A 19501-nucleotide genomic window follows, 5' to 3' on the forward strand; every position below is an offset into this window, starting at 1 on the left:
CAATTGATAAAAGATATGGAAAACCTTTCATATGCTGAAAGACTAGAGAAACTGGAAAAGCGGAGAACTTAGAGGGGACATGATAGAGACTTACAAGATCATGAAGGGCATAGAGAAAGTAGAGAGGGACAGATTCTTCAAACTTTCGAAAACTACAAGAACGAGAGGGCACTCGGAAAAATTAAAAGGGGACAGATTCAGAACCAACGCTAGGAAGTTCTTCTTCACCCAAAGGGTGGTGGACACCTGGAATGTGCTTCCAGAGGGTGTGATAGGACAGAGCACAATATCGGGTTTCAAGAAAGGATTAGATAAATTCCTGAAGGAAAAAGGGATGGAAGGGTATAGATAGAAGAATACTATACAGGTCCTGGACCTGATGGGCTGCCACGTGAGCAGACTGCTGGGCATGATGGACCTCTGGTCTGACCCAGAAGAGGCAATGCTTATGTTCTTATGTGATCAGCACAGAGCCCGTGTTGGTTTGTAGTATTGTAAATTACAAAGTCCAAGCAACCTATGATATTTTCATCATGGTATCAAGAATTTTTGCAGTGGGTAATGGTGCCTGACTTTGAGTCTCAGACTGAAAGTGTAATTTGCAAAAAAAGCTTGCTGAATGCCATGCCTTGGTGAAAGAATTGCTTTGGAGATAAGGTACGGGAAACTGCTACCTTGATCAAGTAGCTTAAAATCCTATCCAGACCTACTTCTGATCTGATCTCCTCTTCTAGGAGGTTTCAAGATAGCAGGTGGTCCTAAAGCCTATCTAACTGAGCACCCAAAGCTGGGGACAGGGTTTTGGCTGTCTCCACAAGAACATAGCCATTGTCCCTCTGCTTATATCTGCCTCTTTGCAAACTACTGGATCCTTATAACTTTCCTAGAGGAAAAGTCCATAAGCCATTATTAAAATGAACAGTTAAAATCTGTTGTATTCTTTTGGGATCTTGCCAGGTACTTGTAACCTGGATTGGCTGCAGTTGGAAAAAGGATACTGAACTTAAAGGTCCTTTGGTCTGTTCCAGTATGATGATGCTTATGTACTTATGCAACTTCTAATCAGTGGGTTCTAAAGATCATCCAGCTTAGATACTTTCTTCTAGGAATGACAATAGACAGATGTTGTACCATGCAACCACAAATCAACAAAACAATACAAAAATCACTCACGGTCATGAGAAACTTAAGGCAAGTTCGAAAATTCTTCGACAGAACACAATTCCAGCTCTTGGTCCAGTCCCTAGTCCTGGGTCTTCTAGACTACTGCAACATACTCTATCTGCTTTGCCCCACAACCATGATAAAACAATCACAAACTGTTCAAAACACAGTGCTAAGACTTATCTATTTGTAGGGATGGAGATCTGATAAATTCTGATCCAGGGCATCAGAACACAGGTAGGGTTAATACACGGAGGCGGTTCTGAACGCAAGCCAGGTTGTCACACCGACCTAGGCCCTGTGTGCGGATCGAGGCCTGTGTGTGGATCCAGGCCTGGGTTTGGTTCTGAGGCCCTGTTTCTCATTTCTTCTCCCTCTCCCTCCTGCCACGTATACATTCTAAGCAAGTTCAAGGGTTGCACCTTGAGCAGAAGGCTGAGGCATTTCCCCCCTCCCTTGCCACATATTAACCTGACATACATTTACCCTTTTTCTCTTATCTTGTTTAAGCATCCCTTATATGGGCAACAATCAGACTTTGCCTGAGCAAGGCTAATCAAGAGAGCTTAAGAAGCATGCATTATAACCTTTGGACTGTCACATGCCATAGTAAGATTTGAGACATATCAGAAATGTACATATTGGGAATCACTTTATTGTAACTGTTATTATGTATTCATATGTCACGCGAAATAGTAGCCTTGAGACACACATGATATAGATAAACAATATATTACCTTGGTTTAATCCTCACTGTAAATGCATTATGAAATTATAACCTTGTAGAGCATTAACTAAGTAATTAATGGAGATATGATTCTCAATAAAAAGAGGGAGAGACCATTCATTTGGAGCGCCTCCTCTCAACTCTAAGCCTGAGTGTTTGTGTTTCCTTTGTGGCATTCCTACATCTATTCACTGAGGAAACACGACCACATCATGGCGGCATACCTCGATTCACACTGGCTCCCTATACAAGCAAGAGTACAATTCAAATTCTACTGCCTACTATTTAAAACCATAAACGGAGACAGCCCAGCCTACCTAAAAAAACACCTAATCAAAACTACCTCAACCAGACACAGGAGAATGCACAAACAGTTCACGAATCCCCCAATCAGAGATGTCAAACAAAAAAAACTGTACGATGGCCCTCTAGCCACTCAAGCAGCAAAACTAGACTACCAATTCTCCAATTTACTGATAATGACTCCAGACTACAAATCGTTTAGAAAAGAAATAAAAACCATCCTATTCAAGACGTCCTTGAAGACAAGACTCATCCCAATTCTCTGAAGCAACTCGCTCTACTCTTCAATTCCTATGGAAATGGCCAGATAACTTCTTTTGTAATCCGCCTTGAACCGCAAAGTATTGGCGGAATAGAAATCACTAATGTAATGTAATGTAATATTCAAACTCCCATCAAATTGTCAATCGAGAGCATCATGGTTAAGCTCTCAACACTAGGACATACTACAAATGAACTCTCTTGGAAACCAATGCAGTGGAACCTGTTCCACCAGGGAAAAAAGGGCAGAAATTGTATTCCAAATACAGTATTTCCTGATCTCAAAAAAGACAGGAGTGGGGTGGAGGGATTCTATCCCAAGCTAGACCTCAGTGCCCTCAAGGAGAAGTTTGAAGTGGTTTCCCTAAGCACTCTAATTCCATTCCTCCAAAAAGGGAGATTGGCTATATTCTCTGGACTTAAAGGACACAGAGGTACATTCCAGTCACAAGATGTGTCTCAGATTTACCATAAGAAATATCACTTCCAGTACTGTATTCCCAAAATGCCTTGTGGTTTGTAGCAGCTTATCTATGCAAACTGGGAGTGTATATGTTTCAATATTTGGACAATTGGCTAATCAAGAGTTCATTTCTAAAAGGTGCAGAAAGTCCAGTATGTACAACCAGCCTAAGGCTGAGGAGGGGAAGGCCCACCATTTTGAAGAGGTGGGCCTGCAGGCCAGAGGAAGTAGGCACCCCTCCAGCTGGCCTTTGTGAACATGGGGGTCATCAGAGGCATGACAACTGTGATAGCGGGAGGGAGTGGGCATCCCTCCTGCTGGCAGTGGGGAGTGCATGTGTGTCAGGGGATTGCTTGACAGTGGCGGTGGGAGGGAGTAGGCCTTCCTGTTGCCAAGGGGGTGTGTGTGCATAAGCATTGAGGGGGTTGCTTTATGGTGGTGGCGGGAGGGAATAGGCATCCCACCCACTGCCGGGGGACATGTGTCAGGTGGGTTGCTTGATAGCAGGAGGGAGTGGGCATTCCTCCTGCTGATCTTCAATTTGGTTTTCTTTTTTTAATTTGTGGGTGTGTTCTGCACATGTGCCGATCGCTCTCACCAGCGACCCATCAGATTTTACCGCAAACATTTGAGAATCTTTCCTTTAGTCATCAGTCTTTCTTCCTCAGCAGAGGATTTGCAATTCAGTGTCCATAGTAGTAGAAATCCAAAATAAGCAAGGATCAGCTTGGCAGATGTTGATGGGACATTTGCATTATGTTTAGCAGTCACAATCATTTGGAAATGTTGGTGCATATGTATGCAGTCAGTCAAGTTTATTTTGGTTTCTTATTCTTGATTACTTTTCTATAATTGTTCTTTCAATAAGTATGTTGTGTAGATCAGTGAGGAAAAAAACCCTAATTCTTTAATGTCTTTGAATTGTTTGTAGAGAACAGTAGAGTTTAATTTGTAGACAAAAATGAACTATTGAACCAGCTAAAGGTAGTTAATATGTGTAATCATTTATCCAGTTGACTTTGGGTATGAACTTGTTTTTAAAATTTTACAGGCCATTAAATACATAACTTTTGGTTGGACACTTTGCTGTTATATATTTAAAACTAGTCTTTAAGCCCGTTACATTAACGGGTGCTAGAATAGATGTGTGTGTCTGTCTTTCTTTCTTTCTCTCTCTCTCTCTCCTTGGCTACTGTCTTTTTTTATTTGTCTCTTTCTCCTTGGACGCTATCTGTCTGTCTTTTTTTTCTTTGTCTCTCTCTCCTTGGACACTGACTGTCTGTCTTCCTTTCTGTCTGGCCCCCCTGTCTGTCTGTCATTCTTTCTGTCTAAGTCCTTCTGTCTTTCTCCCCCCCCAAGAGCAAAGCTGTCTACCCCAGCACACCCCTCCCCCCAAAGCAGCCCCCTTTCCCTCTCTCTCCGTGGCCCCCTTCTTTCTTTCCCAGAACAAAGCTGTCTGCCCCCAGCACACCCCTCCCCCTCTCGCTGACTGTCCTTCTGTGGCCCCCTTCTGTCTTTCCCCCAGCACACCACTCCCCCCCAAAGCAGCCCCCTTTCCCTCTCCCTGACTGTCTCTCCGTGGACCCCTTCTGTCTTTCGTCCCAAGCAAAGCTGTCTGCCCCCCAGCACACCCCTCCCCCAAAAGCAGCCCCCTTTTACCTGCGGCACCAGCACAACACCCTCCAGCCATTCCTCTCAGCTATCTGGAGTGAGTGCTCGGAGCGCAAGAGGGAGTGCGAGAATGGGGCTGGGGCGGGGGCCACGGAGGTGCAGTGGGGGGGCCCCAGCTGCAGCTTCTTTCAGCGTCGGTGAGGAAGGAGAGGTTGGAAAGGGATTTTTGCTTGCGCAGGTTCGAGCCCTTGCTGGCCGCCGCCCGGAAAACCTTCAGCTCGCCAGCCCTGTGCGGGAGCAGCACCCAACCCTCCACCAGGGCTTTGGGGAGAGTTTTCAGCAGCTCAGAGCCCTCCTCCCAGCGCTGCTCCGCACTGCCTTCATCCCGCCGCCCAGTGCGCCAAGCCACGCATGCGCCTCAATCTACCGAATACGGCCACGGAAGGACACAGCACATGTAAGGTAGCACAGCCTCCTAAGTGCGCATGCATGCTTAGAGGATTATTATTATGTATACGGAAGAGTCAGGGGGAAGGGTGAGTATATTGATTTTTATTGTTGTAAGAATTATATCCTTCTGTTTTTACTTGTCCTGATCTGTTTTAACATTTTATGCATGCAATCACTTTGTAAAGTTTTGTTATAAAACGGTATAGAAATTTTAAAAATAAATAAAATAAATATTTAGCCAGATCAGAGAGATATTTAGCTGCTATCCAGTTAAAAATTTATTGATAAATTGGCCACAGATAAAGAGGGTATTAACAGATATAACAAGCCTAAGATAACCATGTACAGTAAAACCTTGGATTGCAAGTAATTTGGTTTGCAAGTGTTTTGCAAGACAAGCAAAACATTTGATTAAATTTTAACTTGCAATACAAGTACATACAGTATACACGCATCACATCATCACAACTGAGCCGATGGTTCTTCTCTCTCTGATGCTGCAGGAGTGTAGTGACTGATCTAAATGAGTAAGGTCTTGCAATACAAGTACATACAGTATTTTGTATTAAAGTTTTGGGGTTGTGGAACAAATCGTCTTCCATTATTTCCTATGGGGATATTCGCTTTGATATAAGAGTGTTTTGGATTACAAGCATGCTTCTGGAACGAATTATGCTCGCAAACCAAGGTTTTACTGTATCTTTATTATTCAGTGCTACTGACTAATCTGCATATCTCTAACAGGATATTGTTTGGTTGAATATTGGCTAAAATGTGTGTGTGGGGGGGTAGTAAATTTAATTGGTAACTTCTGAAAAACTTCCAAATATCATAGAACTCGTTGGTGCATATTGTGTGTTTTAGAGAGAGTATTTATCCTGTTACTTATCCTGTTTCAGGGAGGGGAGGGAGGAACACAATAGACTGATCTGCAGTGCAGCTCATATGATACTCAAGATCTTCTGCAGAGCTGCCAAATTATGATATCCAGTTCCAAAAGGGAGATTTTAGGCCAGGCCTCAATTTCTAACAACAGCATCCTGATGCATTATGGGATCGACAGCACTCATGTAAATGGGAGGAATCAGGGAGCCATAAATACCACATTGTATTAAGATGTAAGTTCAGATGGTCACATGATGCTCTGCACCTGAATAGTCATACCATGGCTTCCCTCCACCCTCCCATCAGAACTTTTTTTTTTTTTTTTACATTCAACTGCAAAATTTGGGCAAGTTTTTAAGTAACTCAAATCAAACTATCAAGCAAAAAAGTAAACAAATTAATAAAAGAGCAGGGCTGTAGAGCAGGGGATTCACTGATTAGGGTCGATCGAAAGACCCACCCCCAAGCCCACCCAGTCCCACCCCTCTCCACTCCATTATGCCCATGCCACACCCCAGCCTCACACCTAGCCCCGCCCGCTCAGCCTGCTCGTCTCAGTTGGGAGGGCATCCATGCATGTGCGGATGCTCCTCCCGACGCAATCTGCTTTTCAAAACCCAGACAAGGTGCTGGGTTTTGAAAAGCTGTCCGGACTCCTGGACATGTCCGGGTAAATCTGGTAATCCTTTCACTGATCCCCTGAAAGCCTTCACCGCACTCCACTGTATTACTACCACACACAACACACACCCTGTTATCTCCACCTCCCATTACTACAACACATAAAACAACTTTAAATTACTTCTTTACACACAAAATACAGACAGACATTTACCAAATAGAGACAGCCCAAGCTAGGAGCTGCTTGACGAACTTGCTGCACTTCTTTGAGGGAGTAAACAGGCAGATAGACAAAGGCAACCCGGTTGACATTGTATATCTGGATTTTCAGAAGGTGTTTGACAAGGTTCCACATGAACGACTACTTCAAAACATTGCGAGCCATGGAATCGAGGATGAAATACTCACGTGGATTAAAAACTGGCTGGCGGATTAGAAACAGAGAGTGGGGGTAAATGGACAGGAAAAGCGTCAACAGTGGAGTGCTGCAGGGTTCGGTGTTTGGACCCGTGCTCTTCAACATATTTATAAACGATCTGGAAATTGGTACGACGAGTGAGGTGATTAAATTTGCAGACAATACCAAGTTATTCAGAGTAGTGAAGACGCAGGAGGACTGCAAAGTTCTGCAATGTGACATAAACATGCTTGAAAAAAGGGCAAATGAGGTACAATGTGGATAAGTGTAAGGTGATGCATGTCAGTAACAAAAATCTTATACACGAATACAGGATGACCGGGGCTTGGAGGATGAGATGTACAATGTCAGCGTCTATGAAGCAAACGTGGTTTTTCTTACTACATAGAGCTTTCTGGACCCCTGCTCGTCTAAAAAAATTAGATAGCTCTATATCTGATAGATGCTGGCATTGCCATCTTGAAGCAGGGACTTTAGATCACTTGTTATTCTATTGTCCATATATACTAGAATTTTGGAAATCAATTTGGAACCAAATTAATTGCCTTTTAGGAAATCATGTGGCATTATCATATGACACAGTATCATTTGGCATGGAAATGAGGGCAAATAAACAAATTTCCTCTAATAATAATAAATTATTGCTCATTTTAACAGGGGTTGCCATTCAAAAGATCACGTACAACTGGAAAAACTGGAATAGACTCAATTACTGTTTCTGCTGGAACTCTGTGTGCCACATATATAAAATGGAAAGGACATTAGCTGTCCAAAAAGGAAATTATAGCAAATTTCAGGATGTGTGGAGGCCATTGATAGATTATTGCAAAGATTAAAAATATTCTTCCCTGATTATAATATACTAGTCTTTAAGTCCGTTACATTAACAGGTGCTAGAAAGCAGCCCCCTTTCCCTCTCCCCCGCCAGTTCCTCCCTAACTGTCTCTCCGTAGCCCCCCTTCTGTCTTCCCCCCCTAAGCAAAATGATCTGCCTCCCAGCACACCTCTCCCCCCCGAAGCAGCCCCCTTTCCCTCTACCCCTCCAATTCCTCCCTGACAGTGTCTCCGTGGTCCCCCTTCTGTCTCCCCTCCCAAGCAAAGCTGTCTGCCTCCCAGCACACCCCTCCCCTCCAAAGCAGACCCCTTTCCCTCTACCCCTCCAATTCCTCCCTGACTGTCTTTCCGTGGCCCCCCATTTTATCTCCCCCCCAAGCAAAGCTATCTACCTCCCAGCACACCCCTCCCCCAAAGCAGACCCCTTTCCCTCTGCCCCTCCAGTTCCTCCCTGACTGTGTCTCCGTGGCCCCCCTTCTGTCTCCCCCCCCAAGCAAAGCTGTCTGCCTCCAAGCACACCCCTCCCCCAAAGCAGGCCCCTTTCCCTCTCCCGCTCCAGTTCCTCCCTATCTCTCTGTGGCCCCCCTTCTGTCTCCCCCCCCAAGCAAAGCTGTCTGCCTCCAAGCACAGCCCTTCCCCAAAGCAGGCCTCTTTCCCTCTCCAGCTCCAGTTCCTCCCTGTCTCTCCGTGGCCCCCCTTCTGTCTCCCCCCCAAGCAAAGCTGTGTGCCTCCAAGCACACTCCTCCCCCCGAAGCAGCCCCCTTTCCCTCTACCCCTCCAATTCAATTCCTCCCTGACTGTCTTTCCGTGGCCCCCCCATTTTGTCTCCCCCCCAAGCAAACTATCTACCTCCCAGCACACCCCTCCCCCAAAGCAGACCCCTTTCCCTCTGCCCCTCCAGTTCCTCCCTGACTGTGTCTCTGTGGCCCCCCTTCTGTCTCCCCTCCAAGCAAAGCTGTCTGCCTCCAAGCACATCCCTCCCCCAAAGCAGGCCCCTTTCCCTCTCCCGCTCCAGTTCCTCCCTGTCTCTCTGTGGCCCCCCCTTCTGTCTCCCCCCCCCAAGCAAAGCTGTCTGCCTCCAAGCACAGCCCTTCCCCAAAGCAGGCCCCTTTCCCTCTCCAGCTCCAGTTCCTCCCTGTCTCTCCGTGGCCCCCCTTCTGTCTCCCCCTCAAGCAAAGCTGTGTGCCTCCAAGCATACCCCTCCCCCAAAGCAGGCCCCTTTCCCTCTTCCTCCCTCTTCCTTCTTCCAAGTTCCTCCCTGTCTCTTTGTGGCCCACCCGATTTTCTCTTCTCACGGTCTGGCCAGCTCCCCTAGTCCCTTGCCGCCACCACCCCCTTCCCTTCCTGCGGTCGACAAACCTCTTGGCTCGAGCAGCGGACGCAGCACTGTAAATACGCTGCTTCGCGGCCTCTACTGCCCCAATTTGCTCTTCCATGTCTCTGATGATGATGATACTGTGGCATACTACCTTGAAGATGCAGCTTGATGATCTCACAATGATGTCAGCTTTGTGAAACCGAAGAGCTCCATTTTGGAATGAGGGAAAATGCATGTTAAGGTTTGTATCTGGTTTTTCTCTTTTTAAGTGCTGAGAAATGAAGTAATGTGTGCAATAATGAAATGTTTTTCATGTTCTTTCTTTGCTCTCAAGAAAGAGCTAATTGCAGCACTGTTTTGTTTTTTGGGTTTTTTTAGAAAAAAGGGGGTTCTTTTTAAGCAGGAAAGCCAAAGGTGGTGTAATGAATAAATCATATTACTGTTTGGGCAGAAAAGTACTTTAGTTAGATTGTGAGCCTTCGGGACAGTAAGGGAATTTTCCAAGTACCTTTCTTATTTCTAATCTTAATGTATATTTTCTGTAAACCGCTTAGAACCTAACGGATGTAGCGGTATATAAGAAATAAATTACATTACATTACATTACATATTGATGTGCTCTATTGATATGGTGGCTTATTAAATCTATTAGGAGGGAGAAAGAATAAAAAAAACCCATATTGAAACTCACTATAGGAAATATCGTTGCAGAAGCGGTAAGCATGCCTAACTTGCATCTATAGGAAGTCTCCCGCTACGAAAGTTGAAATTGCATTGAAATGAAGCAAAAACTACACTTAGACTAGCTTTTCCTTCACCTACATTTTAGACGTGGTCTGCCGCCTAAGTAGCATCTATGTGGTGCCTATCCTTAGCCACACCCACGTTATGCCCACGTCTACAAACTTAGATGCGAGTTTTACCTAAACTCGCGTCTATCTCGCGTCTTTGTTCTGAGAACACCTATCTGATGCCTACCTCCATCTAAGTCCCAATTAACTCTTGTTAAGATCCTTAAATGTCTCATTATCCACTTAAATCGGATGTCTAAACGGCGCAGTTTACAGAATCTAGGCCTTAGTGTCTATCTGCATCAACATTCCAGAGTCAGATTGATATAATGTCCCATAGGCTTTTGCTAACGTTGGTTAGGCCAACCGAAAATGCCGACTGCTAGCATGCTAGGCTGACATCTCCCATACTTTTTTTTTTTTTAAATTCTTTGAAATGAAATGTAAACTTGCGGTACCTTTCTATATGGGATGCAGTTCTGCAACTGATTTGTAAACAGCCAGTTTGCCCTTCGCAGATGCTTCTCTTACCTCCAACATTATATCAGCACATCCCCTTGTCCTGCACAATCTCCAATCTGTGAAGATAAACAGTTCCCATTATGGGTTCAGACCTCTGTCATAGGTTGTACAGTCATCTGGATGAGGACACCCAATATGCTATATCTTACCCGTCTTTGAGTGAATGAACAGTGCATAAGTGATGCAGGAAGCTTTCTCAGGAGGTTCAGGCTTATAGGTACCAAGATGCCATGAGTAAGAGAGTATGGGATATGAGATCATTTATTATATCTGACCCTGGTATGCAATGCAATAGGCAAATTAGAACCAAATTAGCAAGTGTCAGAGAAGATACTGGAAATTCATGTATAACTGTGTTAAAAGGTAAGGGGAACTTTGTGGGATATATGTTGTAAAGAGATGTACATGTGTTTCATTTTACAGCAAAGGAAAGTCATAACAATACATAGCAAAATGTCTACAATAATTAAGATAACGATAGTGTGAATTAAAACATTAAAGACATGGTTTGCAGTGGGTGAATACCCAAAGAAAAGTTCCCAAACTGTGCAATCTGTCCATTTTCAAAAGTGATGATATGAAGTAGAGAAGTAGGAGATCTTTGTAGTCGTGCAGGAAGATGAATTAGTCCAGTAGGAGCTGACAGTCTCTTTAAACTGGTGAGGTGTGTATTTGGGATGAAATGATGTCTGCACAGGATCTGTCAGTCTCTTTAAACTGGTAAAGTTCACCCTTTGGTGTCTGTGCATACAGGGAGGGATACACTGGCTTGAAAGGAGTCTAGGTATCATCCAGTGGCTGTGCTCTAGTAAGGTGATCCAAAGAAGAGATAGAAAGAAAGTGAGAGAGAGAGAGAGAAACCATGTTGCCTATACTGAGTTTGGCAACAAGTGACAATATTAATGCATTTGCTTGGTATAGGTATTGCCAGAGAACGAAACCATATTCAGGCACTTAGGGCTCCTTTTATGAAGCCGCATTAGCGGTTTAATGTGTGTAATAGCGTGCGCTAATTTGCCAACCGCGCTAGCCACTACCGCCTCCTCTTGAGCAGGCGGTAGTTTTTCCGCTAGCGCAGGGGTTAGCGCATGCTAAAAATGTGCGTGCGATAAAGCTGCTAATGTGGCTTCATAAAAGGAGCCCTTAATGTACTTAATCAAAAAAATATGTTTTTGTGTGCCACAAACAACTATTATTGCACTTCAGAGAGACCATAATTATGTACTGGGTGTATTGAACAAAAAAAAAAAATGATGTCAGAAATGTGTGCTGAATTGATCATATCTAGTGAACACCATGGAATAAACACTGTATAAAACCTTTTCTTAAAAATATAACCCCTAACTAAGCTACATTTAGGATATGAAAGCTACACCTTAAAAGAACATTGCACAATTTGGCTAGGAAAAAGTGGGAAATGAGCTCTAGAAACGGCCAGTGTTATGTATCCTGGGATACCCCATACACTGAAACAAATAGACAAAACAGAGACCATATGGCACAGACAAAACAAAAAACACAAAGTTCTAGTAGGCTTGAAACTTTTCTTCCATCTGTCTAGGATTCGGGACTGAACTTAAATCTGCAAATAAACACACTGTTATGTGACAAAAAAAACAAAACAAAAAAAATGTACACATGAGCAAAGTATATGTACAAATAAAGCATAGCATAACCATCTCATATTTTGAAAAGGCATAAAGCTAATGTTTCTTTGGAGCATCTTTATCTCTGCAGTGATAAAGAGGATCCTTGGAGTACATTAAAAATATCTCAGTGCCAAAACTGGTCTGGGATGGCTACGTATATTTCCGAACTGGCTGCTAAGAAAAAGAAGAAACCTTTTAAATCAACAACATCCTCAAGGTCACTTAGAGCAAAATTTGTCCATGTTCCATTCAGGCCGACCTGGACCAAATATCTGCCACCTGGGTCCCACTGCACTCTGAGGAGTGCGCACTGCTGTGGAGAGTTCAGGTGCAGGATGGATGTGTCTTCTTTTGTCTGCACTGTCGTTTCCTGGCATTCAGAGGCAAGGGGCAGATTCCAAAAACTGTTAGACATGTCTAAGACAGAGAAAAATGCACATTTGGGGTTAAATGGAAACATCATTTCAGAGTAAGAGGCTGCCACTGGTACTACAGACTTTGAAACCTTATTTAGGGCCCAAGAGTCTATAGTGAGCCTAATGGAGCCCCCTGGTTTAGCAAATGACCAGGCTGGAGAGCTACATGCTGAAGAGATAGGTCCACTCAGACCCCTCTCCTCCATCTTAGGCACCAGTTCTTTTGCTGGAGGAAGTACTGGGTGTTGTGTTTGTGGTGGAGGATCCTCACCCTCTAACAAAAGTTCAGTGTGCATTTTCCCACAATCTAGTTTCTCTTGTGCCCAAACTGAAACATCTGCAGCCTTTGAGTCTAAGGTCATGCTGCTGCGGTGGCATGCTATACTGCGTGGCTAACTGCACAAAAATAACCTCATGAACTAAAGTTTTAGAAGCACTTGGAATTCCTGTACCCTGCCATAATGCAAGACCAGCCACATTAACTATTTCTTTGTATTCTCACTCGTGCTGGCATTAGCTTCTACAACATCTTTCATTTGTTCCTTTTCTACAGGGATAGACACACACTTTGAAGCTGTGTCATTTATATCCTGAATCTCACAAATTTCCATATTTTTCTGATCTCCAGTAGGAGGCGCTCTATTTGTACAACAGATTCTGGTCCCTGTATCAATCAAAGCTAATTTATCCTGACCCTCTCTGGTACTAGTAACATTGGGGCGGCTACAAGTGTCCAATTTCAAAGATGCCACATACCTCAAGCTGAATTCTGAGTCTGACTTCTTTCCCTTATCCTGCATCTCCCGAAGTGATTCTACAGGTAAGTGAAAGGAGTCCGGCAGGGCTGTGAAGGTTTGAGTCACCTTGGTATTTGGACATAGAGAGTCAGGACATCCCTATGCACCAACACTGTTTTTCCTGGCGGTCAAATCACTCTTTACTTTGTCCAATTCTAACTGCATTGTACGTCTATCCTGTTCCCATTTAATTTTCTCTTTTTCTAATCTTTCCTTTTGGTCTCTGAGTTCATGGAAAGGAATGTAAATGGAGGAATTTCTGTAAGTATCTCGGCCATGCCCTCTGTTTCCTGTGTGTGTGGTTTCTTTGTATTGGGGCGATCCTTCAGCATGCCACCTCCTAGCTTCTGATACTGAAATAATTTGAGCTGGCTGGGTCTTCCACACAGACCCAATCCTGAGCAGTAAAGTGTCAAAAGGGGTAGCTTTAGGGTCCTCCGAAAATAACAGAAGGTGTTTAGTAATCTCAGGAGATAATAATTATGACCATAATCTGCCGAACTGGGCCAGTGTTCATACTCTTTAAGTACAGCATGTATTACCCACACCCTATATGCAAACTGCTCTAGTGTTTCAGTTGGTAGGGGTGAAAGAGTTCTAAGTACTTGGAGAGAGGTGCAGCAAAATTGTTGTTCAATGCCCATCTTTACAAACTGGTATGGGAGAGTGAGAGAGCCAAATTTATAGTAGTGTGGTCCCAGGGCTAGGTGCATAAGCTTATCAAAATCTGCATTGTTCCTTTTGTATTTCCCTAGACCCCAGTGAATCAGTATGTCAGTAGCCCATTTGCACCATTCATTTATGTTAAAAGGCACAGGGCCCACTTTCTCCACTATTCTTTCAATGTCACTGTCCTTCATATGTCCCTGCAGCACTATTGTTACTGGTGCTGTGTCACTTATAGGGGCACTATTGGTATTGCTCTGGCATGGTAGTGAATTTTCCTCACCTTCGTTTGTCTGTTCTTCCTTCTGTTCTACGTCTGTAGCTAGTTTACCTTTTCTCTGGCTTGCTACAAAAACTGTGTTCTGTTTCTCTATAAATTGACTACATGGATTATATGGTGAAGGTGGCACAGGTGCCAAAGGCAAAATCTATGAGGAGACAGCATTAACCTGTCCGTGTGAGGCACATTTTGACTTTAAATATTTCAATTCTGCCTTAACCTCTTCAAATTGTTCATTTACAGCTAAAAAGGAATTTGTAGCTTGAACAAATTGGGTTCGTAGCATGGATATATTAATTTGTGCCTCATCTAAGTCTTTGGACAACTGATGGCACTGAGGGTCTGATTCTCCAAAGTGCGTCCCGATTTTAGGCAACTGTAGGCGTCCTACAGCTGTCTAATCAGTCAATCGGGATGCACGTTTTTTAAAAAAATGCTCCCCAGGCAGGCCGCCTATATTGAAGGCGAGGCCCGCAAGACACCTAGGCCCTGATTCTGTATAGGACGCCCGGGAGAGGTGTCCTATTCAGAATCGGCCTACACTAAACCCCGATTCTGTAATCAGCGTCCATGTTACAGATGCTGGTTAGAGAATCGGGTTAGATTAGACACGGCCCGCTACACTTATCGCGGCAAGGGATCTCTCTGCCGCTATAAGTATAGCGGGCCGCGGCCCCCTGACAGATCGCTGGCAGGAGGGTGCCCAAACCCTCCTGCCAGAAGATGCCCCCCCCCACCGACAACATCGATCGCTGGCCTAGTAGGCTTTGGCGGGATGGGCCGGGAAGGGGCGGGCCCGCCTCATTTCAACGAGGCAGGCCTGCCGGCTGGACGGGCAAGAACCGTCTAGCCTTAAGAAAAGGTTAGTTTGGTGGGGTGGAGGTTTGGGGGTTGTTGGCGCCGGGGGGGGGGAGGGTGCGTCTTCGGGCAGGAGGGATTGGGCACCCTCCTGCCAGCGATCGATATTGTCGGGAGGGGGTATTTCTGGCAGGAGGGTTTGGGCACCCTCCTGCCAGCGATCAATATTGTCGGGGGGGGGGGAGGGTGCTTCTTCGGGCAGGAGGGATTGGGCACCCTCCTGCCAGCGATCGGACAGGCCGCGGCCCGCTATACTTATAGCGGCAGAGAGATCCCTTGCCGCAATAAGTATAGCGGCCGCGTCTACTTACAATGTAGACCAGCATTTTGCTGGCCTACATTTTAGCGTTTCTCCTCTACTAGGGAGACGCGTAGGGCCGCCTAGGTTCGCCTAAGGCCCTTAGGCGAGCTTAGGCATCTTGTGGGTCTCCCTAGGCTCCCGGAGGCGCCTTCAGGCCTGCCTGGGGAGCATTTTTTAAAAAAACGTGCATCCCGATTGGCTGAGTAGACAGCTGTAGGACGCCTACAGCTGCCTAAAATTGGGACGCACTTTGGAGAATCAGGCCCTGAGTGTTCAAGTCAGTATTTTCTTGTCTTATGCTAATAATTCCCCTACATAGGCCTTGGATGAAAAGGCACTTTCGTTTATTATTTTCTTTCTAAACTCCTGAGAATGGTTAACCATTTGTTTCTGAATATCGTACCATGTGTGTTTTGGAAAATCCCACTCATATGGGCCACCCTTCCTGTCAAAATATTTCTGTACAATATCTGTGAGTTCTTGAAAATCAAAAGTGTCTATATTTGAGGCTGCAGAAGTCTGCCTTGCTCATATATTTATATGGCCTTCTAAATAGCCCTGTCTATGTGTAGCCTTTAAGATTGAAATGCTCCCACTTATGAAGGAGGGAGACTTTAGTAATAGGTAAAAAATGAGGTAAAGCTTATCAGGCAAGAGTCACCAGCATAAAGAATACACTTATGCCCACACTTGCCCACATTTTAAATGCAAAGGTTACTACCTGAAATATACAGGCAGTAGTTTAGCAGGAAAAAATATAAGAAATTTGTTAAAACAACAGAGATGCCAGCTGCCAGTTCCAGCCCAGTTTGCACTGGTCCTTCACCAGGGCAGAGACTGACAGAAAATAGAATTACAAGCAGAAAGTAAAAAAAAGTAAAAGTTGTTAGGAAATATGTGGCGTATCTTAATTGAGTGACTGTTTTAACTTTGGATCATGCTTTTCTTCAGAGCAGCTCAAATATTAAACCAAATTTTCTTACATGCAACACACTCTGGCAGGCCTACAATAGCAAATCATAAAATGCAAACTGGCACAGGTAAAACTACAAAGCCTTTGATTAGTAAAATCTCACCAAGTATAAAACCCACAATACACAGGTGTTAATGGAAGTTTTCAAAAATGTGTCATCCAGTCTAAAACACAAAGGGTTGCCTAAGGTCTTTTGATTCCTATCTCACTTTGTCTATAAAACAAAAAAAAATACAAAGAGGGGCATAATCGAAAGGAGCATCTAAGTCCATTTTCATCTAAGTCGCAAGTTGTCCAAAGTAAAAACAGCGTAGGACACATTTTGAAAAATATGTCCAAATTTTTTTTTCATTTTGAAAATCATCTAACTATACGTCCTGCTGATCTGATTGTCCAAGCAGCTTAATCGTCCAACTTTTTACTACATTTTCATTCAACTTTTCGTCCAAGTCAAAAACATCTAGAACAAGCCCTTTTGCACGTGGGAGGGGTCTGCAAATTGATGGACTGAACACCCAGACATGGCACCTAAATAGTGGGGTACCGTACAGGGCACTGCTGTGAACTTTGCAAAAAGGGTGCCATGTCATCATCTCATTACAGCTCCCTTATAGCTCATGGTGAGCCCCCAAACCACCTCCAGAATCCCCTAGACCCACTTATCTACCACCCCAATAGCCCTTATGGCTGCAGGAGCCACTTATATGCCAGTAAAAAAGGGTTTTGGGGGTGTATAGGGGAGTGCATATGTTTCAATATCAATGCAGTGATTACAGGGGCTTATGGGCATGGGTCCCTAACCCACCCCCAAGATGGCTTAAGATGCCTCTGTGCAGCATGACTAGGCTTTCCTATGCCAGGCTGCCAGGTGATGATGTTCTGGAGGCACAATTTTCAAGTTATGATTAATATATTTATGGGGGTGGGGGTCAGTGATCACTGGGGTAGTGTGTGGGGGTCTGTATTATGTGTTTGCAGTACTTATCTGGTCACTTTTTCTGACTTAGACCATGTTTTAAATGGTCTAAGTCACAACATCCAAGTTCTGTTGATCCTGTGCTGTATAACTTTTGGTTACACATGCAATACGAGTCTAAGCCTGCCCACGTCCCGCCCAAATCCTTTCGATTATGAGCCCCAAAGCTTATTGATAAGTAAAATCTCACCAAGTATAAAACCCACAATATTACTGGAACTTTTCACCAGTGTGTCATCCAGTCTAAGGGTTTCAAATGCTGACTGCTAGCAATGCTAGGCTGACAAGTATCATGTGTATGCACTAACTAGCCATATATGTATTTCCTGGGTATACTTATGGAAATCACAATTTTGTAACATTAAGATATGTTGCAAAGCTTTGTTTCTCAGACACAGAATCCATTTGATAATTCCTGTCTCTCTGCACTGACAAAAAAATTTGCTATGATGACTGGTTATTGGTGGATGGGAATCTAGAGAACTTGAACTGGACTGTTTCGGGCTGCCCAGAGATACTGGCTAGTACTTGGCACCTGGTAAGAAATCCAGTGCTTTGTAAGGCTGGGCCTTTCTGTTTGGCCCCTTAAGTGCCTCTGAATCTCTCACATTTTTTTTTCTCCTGTTAGTGCAAAGGCAATTTGGCATTAGGGAAACTTTGGAAGTGGTTTATTAGACTGAATAACTTGATCTAAATCTTATTGTAAACCGCATAGATTCCTTGCAGAAAACTGTGGTATATAAGACACTGTATTGTATTGAATAACTTGGCCAAATACTTCTGCTTGCCCTTTTGACATTTCTATTTTCACAGCTGGGAATATTTCTGTTCTTATTTTAGTGTTTTACTCTGTGGGTTAATTTATGGATATGCTTCTTTCCGCTTTGAAGGATACTCAAGCCCTTCTGGGTGATGCTCCTCTTTCCTGGTTGAGAGACTTTCCAGTCAGTCCCTTCACATAACAAACATTTTCATTTGTTGTAGTGAAAATCAATGTTGCGGAATAAGCAAGGATCGTAATATATTCCTTGAACCACATAGCTTAAAGCTTATTTTTTTCACCAAATCTTTTCCCTGATCTTGAACTTATTTACATATTACATCCTATGCCTCCCTGGTGCAGAGGCATTGAATGTTCTGTTGACTTTGCTTTTACCCTCCCCATCCCCTTCTTTGGTTTAGAGCACTCAGAAAACTAGATTTTTGGACCACAAAGATGGTCCAACATTGGGACTTAGTTTACATTTGAGTCCTCCCCCTTTCAGATCCATCACAGGCCTGACTCTGAACCTAGCTTAAGCCCTGCTGGTCCAGTGGTGAGCCAGGGCAACAGCGATCTTCTTATGCTCCTGCTCCCTGCAGTCTCACTACACAAAATGGCTGCCGCGAGTTCAGTTTATATCCGAGTCAACCTTTTCGCCCCCTTTTTGGGGAGAAAAAGATTTATATTCGGATGGGTTTATATTCGAATATATATGGTAATCTCCCTTTCCACACACACACCCCCTTTCATTATAATTTTAAAATGTGTAATGTAGGTATCCTCTTCTGTTTTTCTTTAATCCCCATTTAAAATTTTTATTTTTATGTAAGCAGCTTAGACATCCTTTTAAATGGTGGTATATTAAATAAAATGAAATGTGAAAGAAAGTAGGACATAAGGCTATAAGGTGTTTTCTCCCTAATGCGGGTGGAAGAGAGGAAACTGAGTGTTCTTTGTACTGTCAAAAACTCTGCAACAAAAGATACTGTATATAGAATAGCGAGGGAAAGGCACTCCTTTATAGCTTTCACACTAACTGGAGAAAATCAAGGCTTTTCCTTTAGGAATTTAACCCCCGTGACAATCATGAGATTTAAGAAAAAAAAAAAAAAACCAACACACCCATTAAGCAAAATTAGGAAGAAAATCCCACAGAATCAAACATAGCCGTTGTCTGCAAGGAGCATAGGTAAGTCTACAGCATTATCCCTGCTTTAAAAGACTCATATATATATTGCCAGTACTTTTTGATTGTAGGGAATTGATATCATGTGCTCAGTTCATTCATCTTGACAGAGCTAGGACTCACTTTTGCTGGCTGTGATTCGCAGTTGTGCCAATGAACTGAGACAACTATGGTAGCTTTATTCACATCTTGCACGGAACAGCACGAGGTGAATCGGGTTCTTATTGAAATTATTCTTGTGGATTCATATCTTGATGCAAAACGTTAC

The 19501-nt window shown here is 43.8% G+C and overlaps 1 protein-coding gene across 10 annotated transcripts in view; it reads left to right on the forward strand.

The window, feature by feature from the left end:
* The window catches only part of MLANA (melan-A), a 54839-nt gene that overhangs the window by 13035 nt on the left and 22303 nt on the right, over positions 1 to 19501 (forward strand). For 2 of the 10 annotated variants that reach the window (XM_033925702.1, XM_033925700.1), the window contains exon 1: positions 4454 to 5065. The exons of 2 other annotated variants lie outside the window; for them this stretch is intronic. Coding sequence is in view for 1 of the 8 variants with exons in the window: in XM_033925700.1 (XP_033781591.1) it covers positions 4941 to 5065 (125 nt within the window). In the remaining 7 variants the exon portion in view is untranslated. Of the gene's footprint in view, positions 1 to 4453; positions 5066 to 6995; positions 7046 to 9043; positions 9297 to 13061; positions 13254 to 19501 lie in introns of those variants that run through there. 6 more of the 10 variants (XM_033925701.1, XM_033925721.1, XM_033925703.1 and 3 more) reach the window with 6 other exon arrangements.

The sequence above is a fragment of the Geotrypetes seraphini genome, chromosome 1, assembly GCF_902459505.1.
Source record: "Geotrypetes seraphini chromosome 1, aGeoSer1.1, whole genome shotgun sequence".
NCBI lineage: Eukaryota > Metazoa > Chordata > Amphibia > Gymnophiona > Dermophiidae > Geotrypetes > Geotrypetes seraphini.